The 24,967-nt window shown below is 54.8% G+C and overlaps 1 protein-coding gene across 1 annotated transcript in view; it reads left to right on the top strand.

Annotated features, from left to right (window-relative positions):
* LOC140680874 (uncharacterized) overlaps positions 1–24,967 on the top strand; it is a 989,054-nt gene that overhangs the window by 479,673 nt on the left and 484,414 nt on the right. The window contains 1 exon segment of the mRNA XM_072919755.1: positions 14,419–15,048. Coding sequence (XP_072775856.1) covers positions 14,419–15,048 — 630 coding nt within the window.

Genomic DNA, 24,967 nt, shown 5'->3' with positions numbered 1-24,967 from the left:
CACGTTCCGCAGCCCCGGCTCTCACGGGGATCCCCAAAACCAATGTCCCGCCCTGTCAGCACCGGGCCAGCCCCGAGTGGTCCCCCGGGACCCTCCGAGGGGCGATCACAGCTCCTCTCCCCCCGAAAAAGCTCCTCTTGGGGAGCCCGGAGGGATCCGGGGCTCGGCATCTGCCGGCTCCGAGCGCTCTCCAGAAAAATCCTCCCGGAGACCCCTCGATAGAGCCGGGGCGAGCTCGGCCTCCCCCTGCCCTGCGGCTCGGGGCTGGGGCGATGCTGGCGGGGCAGGGGGTGCTGCAGCCCCGGCGTGCGGGCGGTGCGAGCGGCGGGATTCTCCCGCTCCTGCTCCCGCCGCTCCTCCTGTCCCTCCTCCTCCTCCCGCAGCCCCTCCGCTCCAGCCCGGAGCTCCCTTTCCCAGCCTCTGCCCGCGGCCCCGCAGCCCCGGCTGTGGGTGGGGCAGCCCCCGGCCGGCCCCGGGGCGGGCAGGGGGCTCGGGGACCCCCCCGGGGCGGGTCCGTCCCCCCGGCCCGAGCCCCGAACTCCGCTCCGGGGCCGCGGGGCGCGGCGGGGCCGCCCGGCAACTGGTGACTCATCGGCGAGAAGAGCTCTGGTTGGCTGGAAATTGTTCAGCGCCTTCTCTGATTGGCTGGAACTGTGAGCGGCGCTGCGCCCGGCGGGTGTCCCGGGGAGCTGCGGAGGCCGGGCCGGAGCCTTCTCCTATTTCTTTCTGTCCCTCTGAGGCCTTTTCCGATTTCTTTCTCTCTCTCTGAGATCCCTTTACTATTTCTTTCTCTCCCTTTCTCCTTCCCCTTTCTTGTTCAGTTCAATCCATGTTCAGTCAAATCCGCAGGTTGCGCTCCCAGGGTCTCATTTGCACCTTCGCTGGGGCTGAGGCGTCTCTCCCTCCCGGGATCGGAACCCGCGGGCAGGCTCCGGTCCCACCCCAATCGTTCCGGGATTCTGTCAGGGACTCGCTTCCCTTTCCTCCCTCCATCTACTGGGAATGTGCTGGGAAATGTCCAGCAAAGCCACCTTTGCTGCGTGCTGCAGGAGCCCACGGAGCTGCTGCACCTTGTCCCCTGCCCTGCGCAGCTCCTTGGGAGGCACGGCAGGAGCAGCACCCTGGGAGCCTCGGGAATGCCCCTCTGGGATCCATGGCACACACTCCCAGGGGCTGGAATTCCAGTTCCCAGCCAGGAAAATATGTTCCTGCCCTTGAAGGCAAAGCTCTTAAGAAGGGGCCAAAAGCCAAGTGCAGCAGGATCCTACAGTGACATTTCACTGCCAGCCTTCATAACTTCATCCGTGGTTGTTGTAGCTCATGGATTGGGAATGAAATCAAGGCAGGGCCTTTGGTGGGAGCTGCCCTGGGTCAAGGGAAACACGGAGAGAGAAACAGAGCAGGCCAAGAGAGGCAGGAGAGAGAGGAGGACACAAACACAATCAGCTGAGAAGGTGGCACTGTGAAAACAGAGTTGCAATGGACTAAAAATTAATGCGACAGAAGGAAATATTTTTGTACTTTCTTATCAAAACACATTTTTCTCCCTTTTTCACCAGCCTTGTCCTGGTGTCATTCAGCAGGGCTGTCAGAAAGTTCATCATTCTGAGTGGATGTTCCAGGCTGCAGCCACAAGGGAACAGGGAATGGGGATTTTCCTGCTCCTGGGGAGTGAAACACTGATGAAAAATTAAACCCTACAATTTTAATAAAGATGTGTAGAGAATGGGTATGCTTATTTATATGCTGTGGACGCATGTCCATTAAAGGGCAGTAAGTCCTGACATGCGTCCACAGCGCTATAAATAAACATACCCATTCCCTACAAATCTTTATTAAAATTGTAGGGTTTGATTTTCATCCGCGTTTCATCATGGTGAGCCAGGCAGGAGATTTTCTGTCCTCGCAGGGGCAGGGGGTAGAACAGACCTCCTTGGCGCGCCCGGGGAATTTCCCTGGAGGGGCTCCGCTCTGCCTCGCTTGCCACCTGCGGAGACAGCCAAGGAGCGCTGGTGTGCGATAAAGGGACGGACTGAGAGGGCCCTGGGGTGCCAGAGCAGCACTGCTGGGCAGTCCCTCAGAGCCGGCAGGGCCCGGCCTCGCTCCTGGGCCTGAGTGCCCGCGGGGAAGGGAAACAAGCGGAGAAACGGGGCTGAGGACGTTCACTGCGTTTAAAGGTGGTGATTTGTGTGCATTTGAACAGTGGCTAGACGAACTGGGGGTTTCCTCTGCCCCAGTGGTTCGGACTTGGATTCCCGGAATTTTACTGTGTGCTGTTATGCTGTGCTGTGTTGAGAAAAGGGGACACTTTAAGAGATACCACCAGTGAGTTTCCCAGTGAGTTTGTGTGATTCTTCCCCCACATTATAGTATTTTAATTCTCGAGATTATATAGTTGCATTTATAGAGATTTTAAGATATTTTTTGCAACAAGTGTAGCATTTTATGCAGAAGAGCTACACTATAATGATTTAACTGTAGTAAAACAAATTAAAGGAATTCCAAGAATTCCTCCCTCACAACAACTTAAGCCCTGACTCTCCTTGAATTTGAGATAAGGACAGGGTTCTGTGTTTGTGAGCATATCAGAGTTTTTGCTGTAACAGGCACAGCCTTTTGCAGGGCAACGAAATAAGTGTCAGTAGAAACAATGCTTTAATTAGATTGTGCGAGAAGAGAACTAGAAAAGACTGAGATTTTGTAAAAGAGGGATTAAATAAAGGAAAAATGCCAAAGTGATAAACGGAATAGCCTGCAGGCGATTCCCCGGAGTTTTTGGTGCATTAAGAGGCTGGCACCTGGTATGAGTACTATTATAATGCAGAATTTGTGAGAAGGGCTAGTATTGCTGTTCCATGCCCCAAGTGTAAATTGAAGGCTCCTAATCAAGCCAATTCAGAACCTGAGATCTTAAAGCTTATGTGTAAATGATCGCATCTCATACCTGCGACCTGAAAAGTCTGTGTGTGAGAAAAACTGAAAAAAGACCATGAGGCTTGGGTAGAAACAAAATAGTATAAGCAATAAAAACTAACCAAAGCAAAGAGTTTCCCAGAAAGCCTCCAATAAGGGCAGCTCAGAAAACTAAAGGATTTATAACACCTTATTGCAACCAATGCTGTTTTAAGACAGGAAAGCAAATAAGGTGAGGTCTTGTATGCCAATATGTTTTTTCACCTCCAAGAATCATCCAAAATGTCAGAGTAAAAAAAAAACAGAGCAAAGAGAAAGCAAATCAAATGTGTTGCTCAGCATGCCGTGAAAAACGCCAATCACATGGCTGTTAATTTTTTAATAATAATAACATGGTTATTAAAATAGTAATACAATTAGAGTAATAAAAATTTAGAGCTAGGATAATTACAATACAATAAAAACCAAAGACTTAAGGATGTCCAGATGCTCTGGGGCACTTAAGCCACAACAAGCATACCTTGTGAACAAACGAATCACCCTTAAAACTACACTATTGCATATTCATATATCCCACATGGTTATGTATACATTCTATTTAAAACAAGAAACTCTGTCTGTTATATGCCAACTGTTTCCTTTAATCCCCATGGCAAGGCCTGAAGAAATTAGCTTCTTCTGACAAGAAAGCCGTAAATTCCTCTTCTCTGGAAGATTTAGGTGTTCTGTGATGGTTGCGTCAAAGCGAGTCTGTCATTCCTTAAAATAAAAAACAAAACACATAAGGAGTTTCTATTTTAACTACTAAACCTTCATTTTAACTACAAAACTACATTTACCATGCTATTAAAATGTTAATACAGCACTGCGAATCAAACTAACATAATACGTACAGTAACTATGCGCAAAGAGCCATATATTATGCGGTTTTCACATTGGGTGCCTCCTGGATTGCCCCCGGAAAGAGCCCATCTCTGCACGGAGCCACGTTTTTTCATTTGTAAATTAGGTCTTTCTTTCTCTGCCATCTGTGGTTTCTGCAGCCCCAGCTGCTGCTTCTGGCCTTTTAAAACTTTAAGAATCTTTTTGTACAAGCACAACTGACTTGATGTATATTTTACATAAGCACGAATTATTCCATAACATATATTACAATGGGGCTGCAGAGATTCCCCCTGCAGGTCCGTGGGGATGCAGAGATCCCCCTGCAGCCCCTGGAGGAGCCAGGCTGGAGCTCGGGGATGCCTGAGAGGAGGCTGTGACCCCGCGGGCAGAGGGGCCCCGCTGGAGCAGCCTGGCCTGGCAGGACCGAGCCCGTGGCACAGTGACCCACGCTGCAGCACTTGGAGGGGGCTGTGCCCCAGGGGATGGACTCGGCTCGGAGAAGTTCCTGGAGAAGTCTCGGCTGGGAGAGAGCGCAGGGTGCAGCAGGGAACGACTCCTGTCCCTGAGCAGAGGGAGAAGCCGCGGGGGATGAGCTGAGCACGGCCCCATTCCCTGTCTCCTGCCCTGCCGGGGGAGGAGGTGCAGCTGGGAGCAGGGAGGCGTGGGGAAAGCTGCATTTAAGGCTCTGCACTGACTTCTCCTCATCCTGCTCTGAGTCTTTGGAGTTTTCTGCCAGAAATCTCTCCCCTCCCCCGCTCACCCACAGGGCTTTGGGCAGGTTTCCCTTTTTGGGGGAAATGAAAGCCAAGCAGCGATGCACTAATGAGGGGCAGGAGAAGGGAGGCTCCCGGGCTTCCCGCAGAGCCGGAGGCACGGAAGGCGCAGGGCCGGGAAAGGCGTGGCGGGAGGTGCGGAGAAGTTTGTTTGTGTGGGCAGCTCAATCCCGCCTCGGGCCCGGGCCCGTCCCGGGGCTGTTGCTCATCTCCGGCTTTGCCCTCACGCAGCGCGGGGGGCCCTGAGAGCGCGGGGCGAGTCTGGGCCGTGCGCAGAGCCCGCCCCCAGCTCGCTGCCATTGGCCGCTGGTGCCGTCAGTCGTGGTTGCGGCGCGCTGATTGGTGGGAGCGGGGCGCAGCACGGCCCCGGCGGCGGGCTGAGGGCGGCCGTGGGCGGGCAGCGGCGCCATTGGCGCCGGGAGCGTCTGTGCGGGCCCGGGAGCGGCGGCAGCGGCCGGAGCGCGGTGAGGCGGCGTCGGCGGAGCTCGGAGGCGGCCCCGGCGCAGGTGGGAGCCGCGCTGGGTTCTGCGGGGGCTCGGGGCTGGCTGCGGGCGGAGGGGGCGGCAGGGGGCTGCGGCGGGTCGGTGGTGCCGTGTCCGGCCCGTGCTGGCCCCGGGCTGAGGGCGCGGCGGGAGCGGCTGCCCGCGGTCTCCTTCCCGCCGGGGCCTGGGCAGGAGCCGCTGCCGGAGCAGCGCTGGCTCGGCCCGGCTGCTGTGGGTAGGACAGAGGGGGCTGCCCCGCGGCCGGGAGCGTGCGGGGAAATTCCCGTCGCCGGAGGTTTCTGTGGCCGGAGGAGAGCGAGGAGTCCTGTAAAAGTGACTTTATTGCCGAGCACGGGGAGAGGCCGTGGGGCATTTGCCGTGCGCTCTCTGCCATGGTTGTAGTCCGCAGCCTCGTTTTTATCCTCATTTTCCCGGCCGCATCTCCCTCTGCCTTTGCCCACGGGCTGAGGTCCTTGGAAGGTTCAGACTTCCCGATGCGCCTGCTGCCTGTCCTCGTTAATATGCACCCTCCTTTTGTATACCAGCCGATATTCATGGCTCTGTTAAGCCTTTGTTCTCCTAGGAGTTCGGGAATTTTGCGGGACTTTGAGAAATTGTTTGGCTTAATTTGTGAAATTTATTGGAACTGATGGTTTCCCCTGTTACTTCCTTATCTACAGGTCCCTGGCCCTATCACCACGTAGATTCACTCCTTGACTCTGTTTTGTTCTTCCCGGGTCCTCTTTGGTTTTGGGATTATTCTCGGTGCTCTCATTCCCCGTCCTTTTGTAGCTGTTTGTGGATCAGGAGGCCTGGCTGCCACCTGCATCCCCTAGCTCAGCTGCTGGATGAGCTGCACTGCCAAGGTGTGGAGCATGGTAAAAAGATGAGAGTTGCTGCAGCACAGAAGAGGAGAAGCAGCATTTGTTTAACCCCTGGTGTGCTGGGGAGCCACGAAAGTGTGTCCCATTCCCATCCTTTCCATGTATGGACCAATACATAAACTGTTCACCTATTTATTTTTTTATTTTTTCACCACTTTACCTTTGTCATCTCTTTGCCAACAGCAGTTTGAATCATTTAGTTCTCCACAAACTCCTCCTTTTTCTGCTCACAGATAATCTGATCTCATCCCCTGGTGAAATGTTGTGTTCCTCATTTCAGTGGATTGGTCGGCAGGAAGGTCAGGAGCTGGAGCTGTCTGGTTGGTTCTTCTTTTGAGGACAGCTTTTAATCTAATGATGCCATTGAAATGATAAATGGGTTCTGTCTCCTGGTATGAATTGGTTTGGGTTCCCAGGGGCTGGTCCATGGTGTTGTAGGATTTGTTCTGGTGGCCCTTCATTTTTTCCCATTTTTGGGTGCTCCCTGCAGCTGGGGCTGCATCAATGACTGCATTTTTCTAAATACATCATCAAATACTTGAATTCCAACTAATTTCCCTGAACTTGTTCTAGCAAAAGCCCCAGTGCTCTGATACACCCCGTACAGCACAGACAGTGACAGCAGATGTTGGAGTGGGCAGGGGGATGGTCCCCCCTTATTTTAGTGAAGTTTTCACAACATTCTCCATTTGCTGTTTCCCTTTGCAGCCTCAGCCATTTCTGTTTCAGAGTCAGATCCTCACCATGGGCTCTGCCTTCAGCTGTGCAGATTCCATCTGTGCAAGCAGGCAGAGCTTGGGGTGAGGGGCAGAGGGAATCAGCCAATTCCTGCCCCAGGCAAGAAGAGCCAGGTAGATTGTCCCCACTCTGCCCCAGCACTGTTAATTTCCATTTCTAATGCTTCTCTCCTGGGTGCCTGGAATGCAGCTTCTCTTCCAGAGCAGCCTTCAGCAGCCTCACATGTGGCCCCCCCACAACCTACTGATTTTTTTTTCCTTCAGATCATCTGTTTACTGTTTATGGGTAAAAGGGTCACATTTAAATCTCTTCTAGTTTTACGAAGTGCAGCCTAAAGGTGAACGTTGAAAAATGCAGACCAAAATTTTGGTATCTCTAAGAGCCACATAAAACACAGACAAAAAAATTCCAAAGCAATTCACTTTCTTCTCCTTCTCCTCGGAGTAAAAACTCATTCTCACAATCCTAACTGAAACCTAACCAGCAATATAGAAGTAGAATTATTACAGAAAATGCTCCAATGCTATAAACTTTGCACTGAAAGTGCAGTAAAAAGAAAAACTCTACCACTATGTTTATTGTTAGAGTAAAGGCATTTCTTGATTCTGGCCAGGATGTGCAACAGAAATCATTCCATCCCCACATAGCCCGGGTGTGCAGAGAAAATCGTTCCATGACACGTGGGTTTTACTTGATTTTTCCCTAACTTAATACAGTCTAAAGCAATCTAAATCCACTGGTTTAATGTTCTGTAGTTTCAAGTTGTGTAGATTTCTTTGCTTCAGCTGTTAATGAGGTGGGAAGTGCTGGATTTCCTTCTCAGCCTTTTGCAGACCAGGTGTCTGCAGCCCTGGCAGTGTCTGGGGTAGGTGTTGGTTGCTGTTTGCTGCTGGGGTTGATGTTTTGCTGCAGGGCATTATCTTTGTGGGTATCGTTTGGGCCATTCCCAGTGTGTTGAGGTGTTAAACTCATCTCCATTGAGTGGTGTAACATCGCTTAACAAAACCTTTAACATTTCTTTCCCCAGGGCCAAGGCAAAGCAAGCCTGAGTAGAGAAATCAAAGGTAAACAACGTTAAAGTCTATGAGCTCGTGTATTTTCCATCAATGCCATGGCAGGCAGGGCAGTGTGTGAGTGTAAGTGAGAGCCAGAGTGGAATTGTCCCGTGCTCTTGCCCAGCAGCTGTGGCAGGGCAGGCCCAGAGAGCGCTGAAGCTGCAGCAGTGGCAGCAAGGGCTGTCCCCGGTGGCTGGAGCTGACAAAGGAGGGTGGCCAGGCCGAGGATTTCAGCAGAGGATGTGTGGGCCGATGTCCTGCTGGGATGTTGGCAACAGCAAAGTGCCAAGGCAGGCTCTGTGCCAGCCCAGCTTCCTGGGGGAGAGATTGCACCAGAGACAGGATTCTGGCCACAGACTGCTTTAAATGTGCATCCCTTATCTCCACCCTGCACTAGGTGGAGAATTCCCAGGGTAAGGAATTCCCAAGATCAATTCCAAGGGGAAATGATTGAATATCTGCCCTGGGTCTGGCTCTTCTTCTTGCCCAAGCCAATGGCAAAAGCCGTACCCATGGCATCTTGGTTTCTATCCCCAGCTTCCAATGGTGTTTCTTTCTTTCCCCTTTCATTCTTTGTACCCAGCCTGAGCTCTGGGGGTGCCAGGGGTTCTGGAGGTCCCATTGTATTCCTAAAGCTGCCATAACCCCCTGGAGGATCTTTCCTGTAAAATGAGTTCTGCTCTCTGAGTCTGTTGCTTCCAGAATCCCTTTTATATGAATTATTTCTTTCAGTAGTTGCTGAGCAATCAGGATTGCTTTTGCCCCCCTGTTAGGTGAGATGGTGTCACCAGAAGATATTGAAGCCTTCCTGCTCAGGGCATTTCAGTGCCAGGCTCTTACAAGCACACACAGCTGTGCGGGTTGAGCTGACCATGGGGGGTAACCTGGGCTTTGTCTGATTCCCTTTCCTCAATAACAGCCTGTCTTGGAACTCTTTTCCCTTCTGCTGCCCTTGAAGAGCCATCCACAAAGACATTTTCTGCCTCAGGCCAGGCAATGTGTCCTGAATCTCCCCCAGGCTGGGTCTGGAGCTGTGTCACTTGAATGCAGTGCTGGGTTTCTTCCCAGCCCCTCTGGGGGCTGTTCAAACAGGAGGCTGGGTTAAACCCTTCCCCTGTCCTCAGTTCTGAATCCTCCTGTGCCACTGAACAAGTTTCACACTGTAATAACCGAGCACTGCTCATCCATTGCGAGGCTCTTTTGGTTATCAAAGCTTGAACTTGATGGCAGCCTGGAACAGTTGGAGATCCTGTTGTCATCAGGTTTTGGGCCTCGGTTCTCCTTCAAGCTGTGGCTGCACAATTCTGCAGGCAATGAGGCCACTGTGGCCACTGGGTGAAACATTTTGGCTCAAAAATTCCTTTGGCATGGCCCTGTTGAACATTCACCTACAATTAGAATTTCTTTTCTGAGTCTGGAAGAGCCACAGCTGAGACATCATTATTTTTGGTTGTTCATTTTCTCAAGTTATGCTCTCTTTCTCCTGTCCATACCACAGCATGGAGGCTGTCTGGGGTTAAAAAGTCCTACAATGTTCTGGCTGGAACAGAGAATTCTCAATCCAGGCGGTGTAATTCCCTGTTAATCCTCAAAATTTTTGCAGCTCCTTTTTGGTCCTGGGAAAAGTTACTTCTGAGATTGCCCTGACCCTCTCTGTGTGAATCCACCAGGAATCTTTAGTCCCTGCATTTCCCAAATATTTAACCCTTTTCTCCACCATTTGCCTTGTTTTTTCTTTTCAAATACTCAAAGGCTTTTTCTACCACTTGTTCTTGTGCTCCTCATTGGAGCCATCTGATTCCCTGACTGGCAGGATAGGAGTGCTGTAGGGGGACATCCCTGGCTCCAAAAGCCCTGCCTTTAGCAGGGACTCCATACCAGGCTGTGAGCCCTTCCTTCCCTCCCCTGGAACAGGGTGTTGCTTTTAGCCCCCACTTGTCCTGGTTGCTTCCAAGTAATTTGGAGAGGATCCAAATTAAATTTTCCCTTTGGGGCTGCCCACACCTCTGGGTTCCCTTCAGCATAGGCCTTGCCAGACATTTGACACAAAGGTACAGCAGCAATAGCCTCTGTATCACCTTTTACAATATTACAATGCCACCATCAACTTCCTTCCTAGTTAATTACAATCACAGTAGGAAGAAAAGAAATCGGTTTATTTCAAACCTATCCTCCACAGCTCCTAATAATGATTGAACAAATTATACCAGCTCAGCTTTTCCATTTATTCCCTTAATAATGAAAACATTCCTTTACAATGTTCCCCCCTTGGGTGTAAGATTCAGAGTGGATGGAGAGGCCCCTGTGTCCATCAGGAGAGTCCTCCTCTGGATGCAGACCCAGCCTGGATGTTCTCCAGGGCTGCAGTGTGGTGGGTCCCCGGTGGGATGGGAGCTCAGAGAGCCCTGACAATCCATGTCCATGCAGGGGTGGACTCGCTCCTCCTGAGGGTGCTGCTGTCGGTGCTTGCAGTGTCCTTGTGGGCTGCAGCTGGAGCCCCGACTCCTTCCCAGGGGCTGTTTGGGTGGGCTCTGCCCTGGCCAGGAGGGCAATGCCTCTGCCAGGTGCTTGTGGCCGACGCCGTCCCCTGGGTGCTGGGGCCCCCTTGGGCCCTGGGGTTGGTCCCTCAGGGGCTGTAGGAACTTTGCCATGGCCTTTGTCTTCAGCTTGGCCTTTTGCTCATCCCTCCTTGCCTTCAGCTGCTGTGCCTTTGTGCCCAAGTGCTGCAGGGCCTTCTTCTGCCACTCCTGCAGCCGCGGTCACTGCCTGTGGGTGCTCATCCTCTGAGAGCTGCTGAGCTTTCTGCAAAATCTTTCCTTTCTGCAGGGACCCAAACCAAATCCTTCACAGAAAATCCTGATCCTTCATGTACCATCATGTCATGTTTTGATGCTGGCACAATGCCTGTGTCCCCATGGAAATCCAGCTTCCCAAATAAGTGCTGTGAGATGCAATAAGGAACAGAGCAGAGCAGGCCTAAGCTTAGAAATAAAGGACAAAGAACACTATTAAGCTACTACTGTAATAAAAGATACACACTACATCCAGAATTAAAACCTTCCAAAACATTCCTCCTCCCTGCACCCAAACTCCAACAAATCACAGTGGGACACAACTTGGACCCTTAATCAGGTCATCACCTTTCAGATAATCAATACTCAGTCTATCAGGGGAGAGAGGAGTCTCTCTTGCGCCACAGACCCCCAGGAAACACAATTGCCACCTCTCTGTTTCCATGTCACACATGGCACTGCCCAGAGAAAATGTGCCAGTGTGACACTCTCCTTGCCATGTCACAGTGCCCTCACCGCCGTGCATGGACAGACTGCTCATAGGGCTCCTTTAAGGATGCTTTGCCAAGGAACAAAAGAAACAACAGTTCAGTTTTCATTTTGGGAACACAGTCCCCCCCCATTTTCCTCCTCCCCTGGGGCTGAGGGTGCAAACGGAGATCTTCTTCTTCCTGAAGACAGAGGGCATCACCACATCCTCCTCAGCTTTCCTCTGTTCACTCCATTCCTGTGCTGGAATTTGCTGAAGCAGGTCTCTTGGCTCACCATTGCATCCCCCTAAAGATGCAGTCTCTGTTGCAGGAGAAACTGGTTCAGTCAGGGGCTTACAAGAAAAGTCCAGCCAAAAGCCACTCCATCATCTCTTCCCCAACCTTCTTTCCCTAACATCTCAGGTCCCAGACTGTCTCTTTTCTCTTTCAAGTGGAGGAGGAGTAATATTTCACAAAGCTTTCATTTCCCAGGAAAGGGTTAAAAGTCTTGGACTCCCCTGACTGCTGAAATCTCAGCCCAGACCCCAACTCCCAGGGCTGGGCACCTTCCCCCCCTTCTCCTTCTCCTCTGCCAGTGAATTTCCAGGTGCCTTCAGGCTCTCTGTCTGTTTCCCTCCGGTGGTGTGGGGGCGTGGGGAACAAAGACATCTCAGGTTTCCTCCCCCTGGCCTATCCCTCCCAGGCCACAGGGCTTCCATTCCCCCACCCAGCCCGTGGTGGGCGGGGGAGAGTCTGCACTCTCCAAAGAGACAGTTCTGCTTGCTGGGAGTTCTTGCTTTGAACCCGTGTTCTCAGAGGCGTGCCCATGCCTTCAGTGGCCACTCCCGGTGCCAATATCCAAACCTGACCACTGATTGCTTTGAGACCGACTGCCTGAGAAAATTCACTTCCGTGTCCAACCATGAAAATCTGCGTTTCCAGAGGTTCCTTTGTTTTGCTCCTTGTGCTCAGGGTCCCCTGCACAGCCCGTGTGGCAGAGCCGGTGCCTGTCCTGCCGCAGTGTCCAAAGGCGGCCCCCCCGGCGGGCAGGGCCGGCAGCTCCCCGGGGCCGGGCAGCGGCCGGGGCGTCCCGCAGCCTCCTGGGGGCCGGGGGCCACTGCCGGCCCTGCCCGGGGCTGGTGGGCTCAGGCAGCGCCCGGCGCTGAGCCCCGGCTGCCCCACAGCCCCGGCCCGGCCCCGCAGCTCCCCACAGGCCCCCAGCCCTGCTCCCGGTCCCGCACCTCTGCGCCCGCTGCTGCCGCTGCCCACCACAGAGAAACCCCTGACATCCTGACCTCCTGCTTTTCCTCTCCTGGAAACTGGGAATTTTTTATCTACAAAATTCAGCCATTTCATAGAGGCTTTGTCTTCCACTTGTTCTTGGCAAATTGTCAGGATAAGACCATGCTGAAAAACATCCCAATTGTGAATATTTTTCTCTTCCTCCTCTTTTCCATCATCCTTTTTCTTACCACACACATTCCTCCTGCTGCTTCTTGCCTGAACCATATTGCTGCACACTCCCCTTCACCCGATCCCTTCCCAGCACACCAACACCATCCATCCCCTGTTGTCCAAATCCCTTCTCCACTTCCCTTATTGCCCCCCTGGGTGTCCATGTCCTTAATTACCTCTGGGGGAATGTGCAAGCTACCTCAACATTCTCCCAAGGGACCCTTCAGAGACATTTTGGGATCATCATCCCTTTGGCCAGGAGCCCTCCCTGGCTTTCCCTTTTCTCCCCTCCATGGGTGCCCTGCCATGTTCACTCCCCGAAGATCCCAGGGCACTCACTGATGAGATTTTCAGTGCTCTCTCCCTGCTGACTCTTCACAGACCCCCCTGATGTGTCACTCGTCTGTCTCCTGGTCACTCCCGGGTCCCCAATCAATCCCCGGTGCCACCGCCAGCCAAGGGAGCCGATCACCCAAAGTGGGTGAGGCACCTTCAGCTGCACTCCCTGCCTGCCCCGGAAGATGGAAGGAATTCGGGCTGAGCCCCAGTGTGTGCAGAAAAATTGACATCACCAGAGAATTCTGTCCACAAAGCAGACAGAGGAGTCCTGCAAAAGTAATTTCATTTCTAAAAATGGGAGAGGCCATGGGACATTCCCCATGGGATCTCTCCAATTGCTGGAGGACACAGCCTCCTTTTCATCCTAATTCTCCTGGCCACATCTCCCTCTGCTTTCCCCATTGGCTGAAGTACTTGAGAGCTACAGACTTCCCAATCCACCTACTACATACTCCCTTAATATGCTCCCTGCTTTTATACAGCAAATGATATTCATGGCTCTGTTAAGTCTTTGTTGTTCTTCTGGAAGTTCATGAATAGAGCGGGACCTTGGCTGAGCAGCAGTCTGTGTCATCAATTAATAACATTTTCTGAAACCGATTCCTTCTCCTGTCACTCCCTTGTGTACAGCTCCCTGGCCCTCTGAGCCTTCCCCAACTGGACTCCCCCCCTTGGCCGCGAGGGGAATTTGGGGAGGTGGGAGTGGGGCAGCGCCAAGGCCGGGCCCCCCTGCGCTGTCCTGGCGGGAGCGGCTGCAGTGGGGACCGAGTGCGGGCGGGAGCGGCCGAGAGCCCAGCGCTGCCCCAGCCCGACCTGCCCCAGCTCCATCCCTGCCCCTCGGCTGGGATGCTGTGGGTCTGGGGGGAAGAGGGAGCCGGCAGTGGGTGCTGGGCCTGGGGGCAGGAGGAGAAGGGAAGGAGAAGCAGGCTTGAGGAACAAAATGGTCAAACAATGCAGGTGGCAGGAGAAGGTGATATTGTGCAGGAGAAGGAGGAATAGCAGGAGGAAGAGTGTGAGGAAGAGTAGGGACACTGGAGGAGGAGGAGGAGGAGCAGAAAGAGGAAGCAGCAGAAGGTTCCACCCCTCCCTGTGTCTGCAGCCTCCCCCAGCCCCAAGAGCGTTGTTCCCCCACATGCCGCCAGTGACTGTGGAGGGAGATCCAGGATTTTCCCAGGGTAAATCTTGCTGTTTCTGAGCTTTCTTGGGCTAAATATTGTTTCTTTGGTTTTATGTGGCAGCTGAATCTTTATGTTTTGCAGGAGGTTTTTGCTGAGTTGTGATGTTTGGGGAGTTTTTGATCTGTATCTTGAAGTTTGTAGGATTTTTGGGCTGAATCTTGGTGTTTTGGAGGTTCTTACAGACATAAGATTCCCAATGACTTCCTGAGATGAACTGGAGCAAGGAGGAACCTCCAGTCCAAGGTGCTCTCCTCTTGTTTTTTTCCCCAAACCAGGATTTTTCATTCCCTGGGTGTGTCTGGATGGAGGAGGAGGAAAAGCCCCGGAGATGCTGCAAGAGGAGGAGCTGCAAACCCAGCCCAGGGAGCTGCGGGGAGGAAAGAGCCCCCCTGAGCCAGGAAGGCGGGCGGAGATCCAGCCAGAGCTCGGAGCTGGTGGAGAAGTCTCATGGCAGGGAGAAGCCCCACAAGTGCTTGGAATGTGGGAAGGGTTTCAGCTGGAGATCCAACCTGATCCGGCACCAGAGGATCCACACCGGGGAGAGGCCCTACGAGTGTGGGGAGTGTGGGAAGAGGTTTCGGACCAGCTCCGATCTCCTCGTACATGAGCGGAGTCACACAGAGGAGAGGCCCTTCCGCTGCCCCGACTGCGGGGAGGGCTTCAAGCGAAACTCCCACCTCACCGAACACCGGCGCATCCACACTGGGGAGAGGCCCTACGAGTGTGGGAAGTGTGGGAAGGGTTTCAGAGACAAGTCTGGCCTGATTGAGCACCAGGTGATCCACACTGGGGAGCGGCCCTATGAGTGCTTGGAATGTGGGAAGTGCTTTGGGCGGAGCTCAGTCCTGAGAACACACCAGCGCATCCACACAGGGGAGAGGCCCTACGAGTGTCCCCAGTGTGGGAAGAGGTTTCAGACCAGCTCCAGTGTCGTCAGACATGAGCGGATTCACACAGAGGAGAGGCCCTTCCGCTGCCCCGACTGCGGGAAGGGCTTCAAGCACAACTCCAGCCTCACCGTGCACCGACGCATCCACACCGGGGAGAGGCCCTACGAGTGTGGGGAGTGTGGGAAGAACTTCTCGCAGAGCTCAGCCTTGACCCAGCACCAACGGAGGCACCAATAAGGGAAGCTCTGTGAGTGCCCTGAGTAAGGGAAGAGCTTGGAGTGAGGGAAGAGAGTGAGGGAAGAGCTTGGAGTGAGGGAAGAGAGTGAGGGAAGAGCTTGGTGCGCTGCTCCAGCTCCATTCCCCATGGGAGGATCCGGGCTGGATGATCCCCAGTGACCCCCGTTGGGCAGAGCCCTGCTGATCCGTGGTCCTGGTGATCCCTGTTGGGTGTGGGGAAGGTGTTGGCTTCTTCTCCTTGTGCTGCTGTGATTTGGGTGGGTTCCCATGGATGGGAGATGGGAGGTGAGTGGGGGGGTCCTGGCGCACTGCGGGGGGCTCATAGCTCGGGGGGTCCCAGCGCTTTGGGGGAGTCAGGGAAGGGGGGAAGCAATGAATGGGGGGATCCCAATAAAGTGGAGGGGGGCGCTGATGATAACAAGGGTTCCTGGGAGACAACGGGGGGGAAAGGACCAAATCCTAAGGGACTCCCCTAGTGCTGGTGACCCCCCCGTGCCCCCCAGCCCTTGGGGTCTCCCACAGTCCCTGCACTGTTCCTGGGGGTCCCGCGGCTCTGGGGGGGTCAAAGCGGAGGGGATGGAACCTCCGTCATGGATGGGGGCACAAAGGGGGTCCGGGCCCAGTGCTCAGCAGGGTCAGTGCATGAGGGGGGCCCGGTCCCTGTCCTGGTGCTTGGTGAGTGGGGGGCAGTGCCCGGGGGGCCCCCACTTCTCGGTAATTGGGGGGTTTCAGAATCCAAGACATCCCTCTGGCTGCCCTGGATGGCTTGAGACCCTGGCAGGGGCCTCGGAGACCTTGGCACGGTGTCAAGAACACCGGTGGCTTTGGTTTTAGCCCCTGGAGAAAATTGCCAACTTTGTATGGGGAATTACAAGGCACAAGGGTTTGAGTAGCGTGGTAGGTGAATTAACACAGTGTGGAAAAGTAGAATTTTAACATTTTAAAATACGGGGTTCAATGGGACAAGGTGGAGGGATCTGGGTGTGTCCTAACCTTCTCCTTCTTTTTGCCCTCCGTGTCTTGCTGTGATGGTGACACTTTTCTGTTGGTTGAAGGTAGAGACACACTGTCCAACATAAACGATAGATATTGGCACGTTATTGTAAACACAGTACAGGTAGTTTTTAGTGTAGAAGGCAAACAGCGCCCTGAGGGCAGGGAGACTGCCACAGACCGACCTGCTAGACAGAGCTCAGCAGAGCGGACAAAGCTGTTAGAGAAAAGGGAAAATAAACGGCCCTGAGAAGCAAAGCTCCGCATCTCGACTCCTTCTCTGCCCGCGTGGGCTGGGAGAAAAGGACTTTTCACAATCTTGGGGTCATCTCAACCCCCAGAAAACCGAGAGGGGGTCTCCACTCGTCCCAGTGCCCGGTGAGGGGAGTCAGTGCTCGAGGGGGGTTCGGAGGCACTGAAGGGGGTGCGGGTGCGGTTTTTGGGGGGTCCCGGCACCCCCCGGGGCAGGGTCAGTGCTCAGCAGCGGGGGCTGCCTGGGGACCCCCCCGGCCCCCAAATCACAGCCGGGTCTCCTGCAAGGCACTGAGGGGAGGCTCGTTCACACCCCCGCCCCCACCAGCGTCACCACACACCTTCCCAAAGTGTCCCCAAGTGCTCCCAAAGTGCCCTCAGAATGTCCCGAGTCTCTGCAGAGGTGACACCCGCCTGATGACGGCCCAGTGGTGATGTTGCTCTGTGCACAGCAGCCTTGGGATGTCCTCCATGGCTCTTTGGCACCACTCGGCGACTGCACAGCCACCGTGGCCAGGAGAGGGACAGAAGAAGAGGGTGTTGATGTCCCCAAGTGTCCCCAGCAGGTGACACGTGGCCAGGCGGGCACTGGCCTCCCACAGCTGCTCAGCCTCGGCCGCTGTGACCACCAAGGCCGCACGGAAATCAGGACACCTCCGTTGTCCCCTCCAGGGCAGCTTTGATATCCGTGAGCCGGCGCTGCAGCTCCTGGGGGAACGCAGTGGCTTCATCACACGCGGCCACCAAGTCCCCCAGCAGCCCCAGGTACAGCTCCAGCCGCTGTCCCCTCCCGGTGGCCGCATCCCTGCAGGCGTCGCGGAGCTCGGTGGCCGCCTTGGCCAGCCGGGCCCAGCTGTCCATGAGCCTGTCCAGCACACGCCTGGCGCTGGCCAGGGCTCTCACACAGGCCCAGGTGGTCCCTGGGGTGTCCCCGAGGTTGGCTAGGGTCCAGCCCAGGGAGGGGACAGGGCGGTGGCCCAGGGAGGGGACACGGTAGTGGCGCAGGGCGTCCTGGAGGTGAAAGATCAAGGTCCCCACAGCCACCTGCAGGAACTCTGGGGACACGGCCAGCAGCACGTCCCTGTGCGGCCTGGCCACGGTGGCCACCAGCTCGCCCAGTGTGGCCACCAGCTCGTCCAGTGTTGCCACCACGGCCACCATCGCCTCCAGCAGCTGGTGGGAGGACAGCTGGGGAGGGGACAGGAGAAGTGTCAGGGGCCTGGTGGCACTTGTGGCCTCCTACAATGGCCCCTGTGCCCTCCTGTGGTCCCGTTTGTCCCCTCCCTGGAGGGCTCTGCTGTCCTCTCTGTCCCTTTTGTCACCCTCTTGTCTCCCACTGTCCCGCCCTGTCCTCTCCACCCCTCTGCCACCCCTGTGTTCCCCTGTCCCCTCCCGCCCCCCCGCCGGGATTATCGCACCTCGCGGGGCTCCATGGCCGCTGGGGACACTCCGGGGAGGGGACACGGTCGGGGACAGTTGGGGACATGCGGGAACACGGTGCGGCCATAGAGGGGAAACAGGAAGAGGTGACATCATCGCCCCGGCCCTGCCCCACCTTTGGCCACTTTTGGGGGGTTCTGAGGAGATTTGGGGGGGGTCCTAGGTGAGCTTTAGGGGGTCCCAGGTGTGGCTTGGGGAGTCCCATGTGAGGTTTGGGGGTCCCAGGTGAGGCTTTGGGGGGGTCCCAGGTGAGGTTTGGGGGGTCCCAGATGAGAATTCCCAGTGATTTGGGGATTCCCAGCTGCCTAGGTGAGGTCTAGGGATCCCAGGAAAGGTTTGGAGATCTCAGGTGAGGTTTGGGGGGTTCCAGGTGAGGTTTGGAGGGTTCCAGGTGAGGTTTGCGGGGTCCTAAAGCGATTTTGGAGGGGTGCAGATGAGCTTTAGGGGGTCCCAGGTGAGAATTCCCAAAGATTTGGGGGTTGCCAGGTGAAAACAGCTCGGGGGGGCCGAGGGGGGAGGGGCTGGGGAGGTTTCGGGGTGTGTCCCATGGGTGGGGGCGGGGCGGTGAGGGAGGGTCCGGGGGAGTTTGGGGGGGTAGGAGCGGGCAGGATGGACCTCCAGACACTGACCACGCCCTTTTTAGACCCCACCCCGTGTTTTGGCCCCGCCCCTTGCTGCTGGACACGCCTACCGAGCACCCCGCCCCCTCAGGCCCCACCCCTCCCAGTTCTCAGCTCTGGGATCTGGCCCCGCCCCGTCCTAAAACCCCGCCCCAAAAGAGCCTTGGCCCCGCCCCCGGATAGATTTTTATCAATGGAAACCAAAAATCGCCACAAATCGACCCAAAAATTCAAACCCAGGGGAGTGGGGGAGCAGGACCACACCTGTGATTTTGGGGGCTCCAGGTGGGCTTTGGGCTGGTCCGAATGAGTTTGGGGGATCCCAGGTGTTCCTGGGTGGCTCCAAGTGGGTTTTGGGGGAGTCCTGGTGCGTTTTGGGGGTCCCAGATGGATTTAGAGGGGTATCCAGGTGAGTTACAGTGGGGTCCCAGTGAGTTTTGGGGGCGGGTCCAGCTGTCCCTGAGTGGGTCCAGGAGATCCTGGGTGGGTCCAGGTGGTTTTTGGGTAGGCCCAGGTGGTTTTTGGGGGGATCCAGGTGTTCTTGAGGGAAGTTCAGATGTCCCAGGGTTGATCCAGGTGTCCCTGAGGCATTTCCAGGTGGTTTTGGGGGTTTCCCAGGTGTAATTTGGGGGGATCCAGGTGTTCCTTGGGGCTCCTGCTGTGTGTGTCACCTCAGCAGCTGTGATGTTGTGATGTTCCCCCCCTCCCCAGTTGTCTCATCCCCCAGGTTTGATGATGTCATACACGTGACATCACTGTGTCCCTGCACAGGTGGCTCTGTCTCCCTGCACCCACCCAGGTGTGACATCACCTGTGTCCACTTGTGACATCCGTCCCCAGGTGTAACATTACCTGTGCCCAGGGGTCACTCAGGTGTCACTCAGGTGTTACTCAGGTGTGATGTACCTGTGCCCAGGTGTGCCAGGTGTGCCAGGTGTCACTCAGGTGTGCCAGGTGTCACTCAGGTGTCCCTCAGGTGTCCCTCAGGTGTGGAATTGTGTTATTATATGTTTTATTATGTATAATTTCATTCCATGTACCCCCCCCCCCCCCCGCGCTCTGTAGCAACCCCCCGGGTTTTCCCATCTGTCCCCGCGGTTTGCCTTCCCGGGAAAGTGCAGAGTCATTGTGTTTACATCTCAGGCCATCTGTCAGTCACGCGGCGGGGTCGGCAGACGCCCTGGGACCCTCCACCTGTCCATCCCCCATTGGATGTACCCCTGCACCCCACTGCCCTCAGATTCCCCGTGGCGTTACCCCATTGGCTGCCCCGGGTTTCCCCTGTTCGGTACTTAACCTGCGGGCTGGGGACGCCCCGGGCTTTTCTCTCGCCCGGCCACTGCGTGCTGCTGCCGCCCCGCTCCCCCGCCGCGGCTTTTCTCTCTGCCAGTCCCTGCGTGCTGCTGCCGCCGCCGCCGCCACCACTGCTCCGGACGACCCCGCTGCGGCTGCTCCGCTCCGCGACTGCTGCCGCCGCTCCCGCCACGACACCCGTGTGAGTCGGCCGCCGCGCCGCAGCCCCGCGCGCCGCCTCCCCTGGCTCGTGGCCAGCTCCGGAGCACGCTGCCCCGCCCCTGACTGGCAAGGCGGCACAAACAAACTCCAGCGCGGCACGCCGCAGTCTTTTTGGTTTTTGCTTTCCCAGCCAAACTGCAATAAACCGGAATTCTGCCTGCGAGAGAAAAGTCTCTATCCCTTTATTCGCTGCGGGACACGCCTCTGTTCTCCGACCCACATAGCCCCGGCCGACGCCCGTGTGGGCTCACCAGAAAAGACGGAGACTGCCCGCGCTCCCCTCCCCCCACGGAGCTAGCTGGGACAAAGGGGGAGAAAAGAGAGCACTACGGCAGTTGTGGCGCCCAACGTGGGGCTTGGGAGCTCCAGGCCATGGACTGAGGACCGCTGAGCCCCAAGAGGCTGGTGGATTTACCTCGTGGATGTTACAACACCCTCGCAAGCTGCGGTTCCATTTTAAGGAGCCAGGGCTTCCAGAGGGCTTGGACCGGCAGCTTTGGCTTACACCGCTGAAGTTCGGTCCCCCCACGGCGAAAACTTCGCAGCTGGGCTTTTCATTTCGCCTTTGGACGTCGCTGGACCCGTGGTGAGTTACCGGGGTCCCCTGGGCTGGGTACGCCCTTCTCCTTTTGGGGTGGGTTTCTCTTTTTCCCACAAGGGGGCGATAAGATCCCACATTTTGTCTCCCGCTGCAGGGAGTGTGTAAGGGCAGGCTACCTAGCTTTCCAATAGAGGTATTTTTTTTTCTTTTGTTATTTTACCAGCCGCGAGGTTCGCGACACACTTTAACATCGACATAATGGGTGCAAAATTGCCTGTGTCGCACGAGAGAATTTATGTTCAAATCCTAGGAATTTTAGTTGGGGGAGGAAAGAGATGTAAAAAGTCAGACGTTAAGCGTTTTGCCCAGTGACTTCTGCAGTCCTTCCAGGACATCTCGCAGGCAAATTTGTACCAAATTCAATTCTGGGACCGAGTTGAAAAAGAAATTGTTTAAACGGACGACCAGTCCCTCTCAATTTTCATCCATCTGGTAATCCAATTGAGAAATATTGTCAAAAATAACTGCGAAGGGAAGCCAGAGCCACCCCAGGGCGAATGCTGCCCCCCAAGCCCCCCAAATCCCCCAAACTCCCTCTCCTATCCCTCTCTCCCTAGCCCGGGGATTCTCAGACAGGCATCCTGGCAAAACCAGCCACAGGCAGATTCTGGCCTCTCTGTCAACCCCCAGGTTCCATCGCAGGACAATGCTGGCATCGCCCTGCACCCTTCCCCTCCCCAAAGTTGCTCTCTTTGTACAGTCCTGCCCCATAGTAGTAAAGCTGTGAGTTTTAAAACCCCAGAACCCTCTACACAACCTTCCTCGGACCTTTCCCAAAATAATCCCCTTCCCTGCCCCAGGGCACAAGATGGAGGGGACCGCATGGCATGCCCATCCCCCTCCCTCAGTGCTTTGTCTCCCAATGACCCCTTTCACCCTACAGCCAACCCCTCCCACTCCCGAGACTTCTCCACCCACTCCTCCCCTCCACCCCCTTCTGGCACCTCCCCTAATGAATCATTCAACAGTCTTCCCTTCGACCCCACCCCTAGGGGTGAGGTAATACCAGCCACACCCCCTAGCCCTGGTCCTGCCTCTGCCCTCCGTTCCCGCGACCCGCCCTCTGGTTCCCACGCCTTGGTTCCCAAGGGGAGGAGGGAAGCGGGAGGAAGTGGGGGGGGAGGGGGGAAGCCGCGACCTTCCGCAACCCCTGCTTGCCTTTTCTGCTGCACCGGTCACCTACACCCCGCGGCAGAGGGGCAGACCCTTGGCACAGTGGGCCCCTATCCCACAGGCTGTGATTAGAGATGTTTGCAAAGCCCAAAAAGACTTTGGTCGGGAAAGTGAATACTTTCGGGGACTTTTAAAAGTCACACTTTCCTCCAACAAGTACGTTCCTGCTGACATTCGCGCTCTGTTTTTGTGCTTGCTTACTCAAGCTGAGTTTTTGGTATGGGAGTCTGCATGGAGGCGGGAGGTACGGGATACATTACCCCAACTTTGGGCAAAAGCCGAGACCTCCTCTGACACCGATGGAGGAATGCTAACCATTGATCACCTGTGCGGGATTGGGGATTGGGATGTGGCAACAACACAGGCGGAAAAGATTCCAAGAGGGGCATTTGCAGCAACTGCCAATGCGGCAGAAAAAGCATTTTTTAAGTTAAGACCCAGTTGTCCTGTTGTTAACTGTTTTTCTCTCAAGCAGGAGACACAGGAATCTTTCTTTAGTTTCATAGACAGGTTGTACAGGGCAGCTGAAGCACAGGTTCCAGAGGAGGGATTGAGGCAAGGCATGGTGAAGCAAATCGCCCTGCAGAACGCCAATGAGGCCTGCAGACAGGCAATGCTGAGCCTGCCCCTCGACCCAGAGCCAACGCTCCAAGACATGCTGGACGTGTGCGCTCGAAGGGTCACCCTGCCATCAAAGCACCCTCAGGGGACGCCCCAAACGCCATCACGGAGAGTCTCCTTCGCCGCAGCCCACACGCCATCCGCGGCCCCAGCTCCTGCACGCCGCTTCACTGGGCCACCACCCAAAGGTTACCACCCAGGAAAGCCCTGCAACCTGTGCAATAAGAAAGGACACTGGGCATCCCATTGCCCCCTCAAAGAGGACTTCTTACGTTTTAAAAACCAACAGCAAGGGCAAGGTGCCTTCAACCCAGGGGGACATTCAAAAAACTAATTTCCCAGCGCAGTCCCTCCCTGCGTGAGGACACAAATTTGGTGGGAAACATTACATCAGGGAGCAGGAGGGACAACACATTAGCATACCCAACTGAGGACAATAACTCTAACACCAAACATGACATTACCGAATTGCACAATAGGGGAACAAGAGCTGGTGAACCAGCCTGCGTGGGAGGAGTTGGGAATTTCATCTCACAGGCATGGCTTGGTCGGGACCCCGACCATCCCAGGCCCATCCTTAACACCCAGTCCAACTTCTCTCCATACAGGTTGGCCCTAACCGAACCCCTACTGCTCAGGGACAATTGGCACTTTGTCACAGTAGACACACAAGACCCAGGGACCTGGAGAAAACTCCACAGTAAGTACATCGTCCTTGGGGACACAAAATACACGCCACTCGACATCACTATCGCACCCAATTTGACACCTGCAAACCCTAAACATCTGGTGCTGTAGCTGCACTGTGCTCACCCGCCAGTCTACCTTCCCAAAGGGCAAATCATCGCCCAAGCCATACCTGTATCTGGGGCCCCCATCTACCCAGAAGACCTATGGATGAAAACCGTAGAGAAGATCTACGAGGTGTGTCAGGCCCAGGTAATTGGGAAGGATAGACCCAAAATTGCGTGTTACATGTGGAATGGCGGTGAGCACAAGTGGCTTAACGGCCTCTTGGACACAGGGGCAGACGTCACAGTCATTTCCTCACGGGATTGGCCATCGCATTGGGAGTTACAGGACGTGGCTGGACACATTCAAGGTGTTGGAGGGGCACAATTGGCAAAACAGTCAAAAAACATCATCAAATTTGAGGGGCCAAACAGACAGACAGCTTACCTGCGTCCATTTGTTCTGGATTACACAGAGACCCTGTTGGGAAGGGACCTGATGGCCCAGTGGGGGGTCACATTGACCATTCCTACCCCCCAGGTTTTTCGGGCAGCAGTCACTGAGGAGCGTCCTACCCAAAAGTTGAATTGGCTTTCTGATGTTCCGATCTGGGTAGAGCAGTGGTCGCTCAATAAACAAAAATTAAAAGCGCTCCAAAAGCTCGTGGCAGAGCAACTTGCCAAGGGACATATCCAAGAAACAACATCTCCTTGGAATTCCCCCGTCTTTGTCCTGAAAAAAACAGGCAAAGACTAATGGCGGTTGCTCCACGACCTCCGTGCTATCAACAATGTGATCGAAAATATGGGTCCACTCCAACCAGGGATACCATCCCTGTTGCCTTTATAAAAGACAACCAGGGACCTGGTTCAGGGAACAGCACGGCAGCCTGGTCTCGGCCGGACTGCTCGGGCTAATCAACAGACGCATACACCAATATGGCAGACGGTTGAAAAGCGTTTATTATCTTATCTCGTGGGTTTAAATAGTTTTTAGGGGTCTTTGCTACGTCAGAGGGGGGTTGGGGGTCTTAGGGGTTTGTCGGGTAGTGGAATTTTACCAGGGCAGGTGTGGCTGCATTCTTCTGAGGCTTCTGGAGTTAGAAGATAGCGTGGGGGAGAGAGAGAGGGGGATGGGTCTATCTTTCCGTCACACCCCGTAATCTTCCGCTCGCCTGTCCCTTACCTACCACATCTCCCCCCTCCTTATCACATACAAAATGAGGTAGTCGTAGGTATAGGCACTGGAGTGAGGTACAAACTTGCAACTTGTTAAGGAAAGGGTGGTTTAGTAGATCTGGGTAGATTTTTCAAAACTACTTCTGAAAGCGAAGAGACTGATTTCTCTAGGTAGGAGATGGATTTCTCGATCCTCTGCAGATTCTCGTCAATGGTCATTTGCAGCTGAGAGAGTCCGTGCTGTTGGGTTGTGATGGCTGAGACACCTGTGGCTGTGCCAGCTGCTCTCAGGCCAAGCAGCATTGCGATGGTTAATTTCTTTTTTGTGGAGTCTGTCAGGTTTTTCAAGAAGGTGGTATGTCTTTTCGTCTGAGTGATGCAGGACCTTAGAAACAATCAGAACTTGAACACAGAAATTGATAGAGTTATTAAACTTGGCAAGGAACATATAAGGATTCACTCTGGGTTTCTGGCAAACTTACATCTCAAATGTGGATGGGACTATTTATTTATTGGTCTTCTGTGGGGAGTGTCCCACTTGCACTGGTGGGGGATACTGGCTGTGGAGTAACTGAAGGGGGTATTTAAGGCAATGCTTTCGTAGAAAAGGGGGTTTAATATCATAGCAAAACTAATAGGGGTTAGTCAGGTTTGATTTGGTTTTATTTAGGGTTAGTAAGGTAGCTTCTAAACAGGCTGGCTATGTGGAACACGAAGGATGGGGTATTTATTATGGTGACTTTTTTGAGCA

Source organism: Taeniopygia guttata, chromosome 30 (genome assembly GCF_048771995.1).
Source record: "Taeniopygia guttata chromosome 30, bTaeGut7.mat, whole genome shotgun sequence".
In the NCBI taxonomy this organism is placed as follows: Eukaryota; Metazoa; Chordata; class Aves; order Passeriformes; family Estrildidae; genus Taeniopygia; species Taeniopygia guttata.
This window is presented reverse-complemented; position numbering and strand designations above follow the sequence as displayed.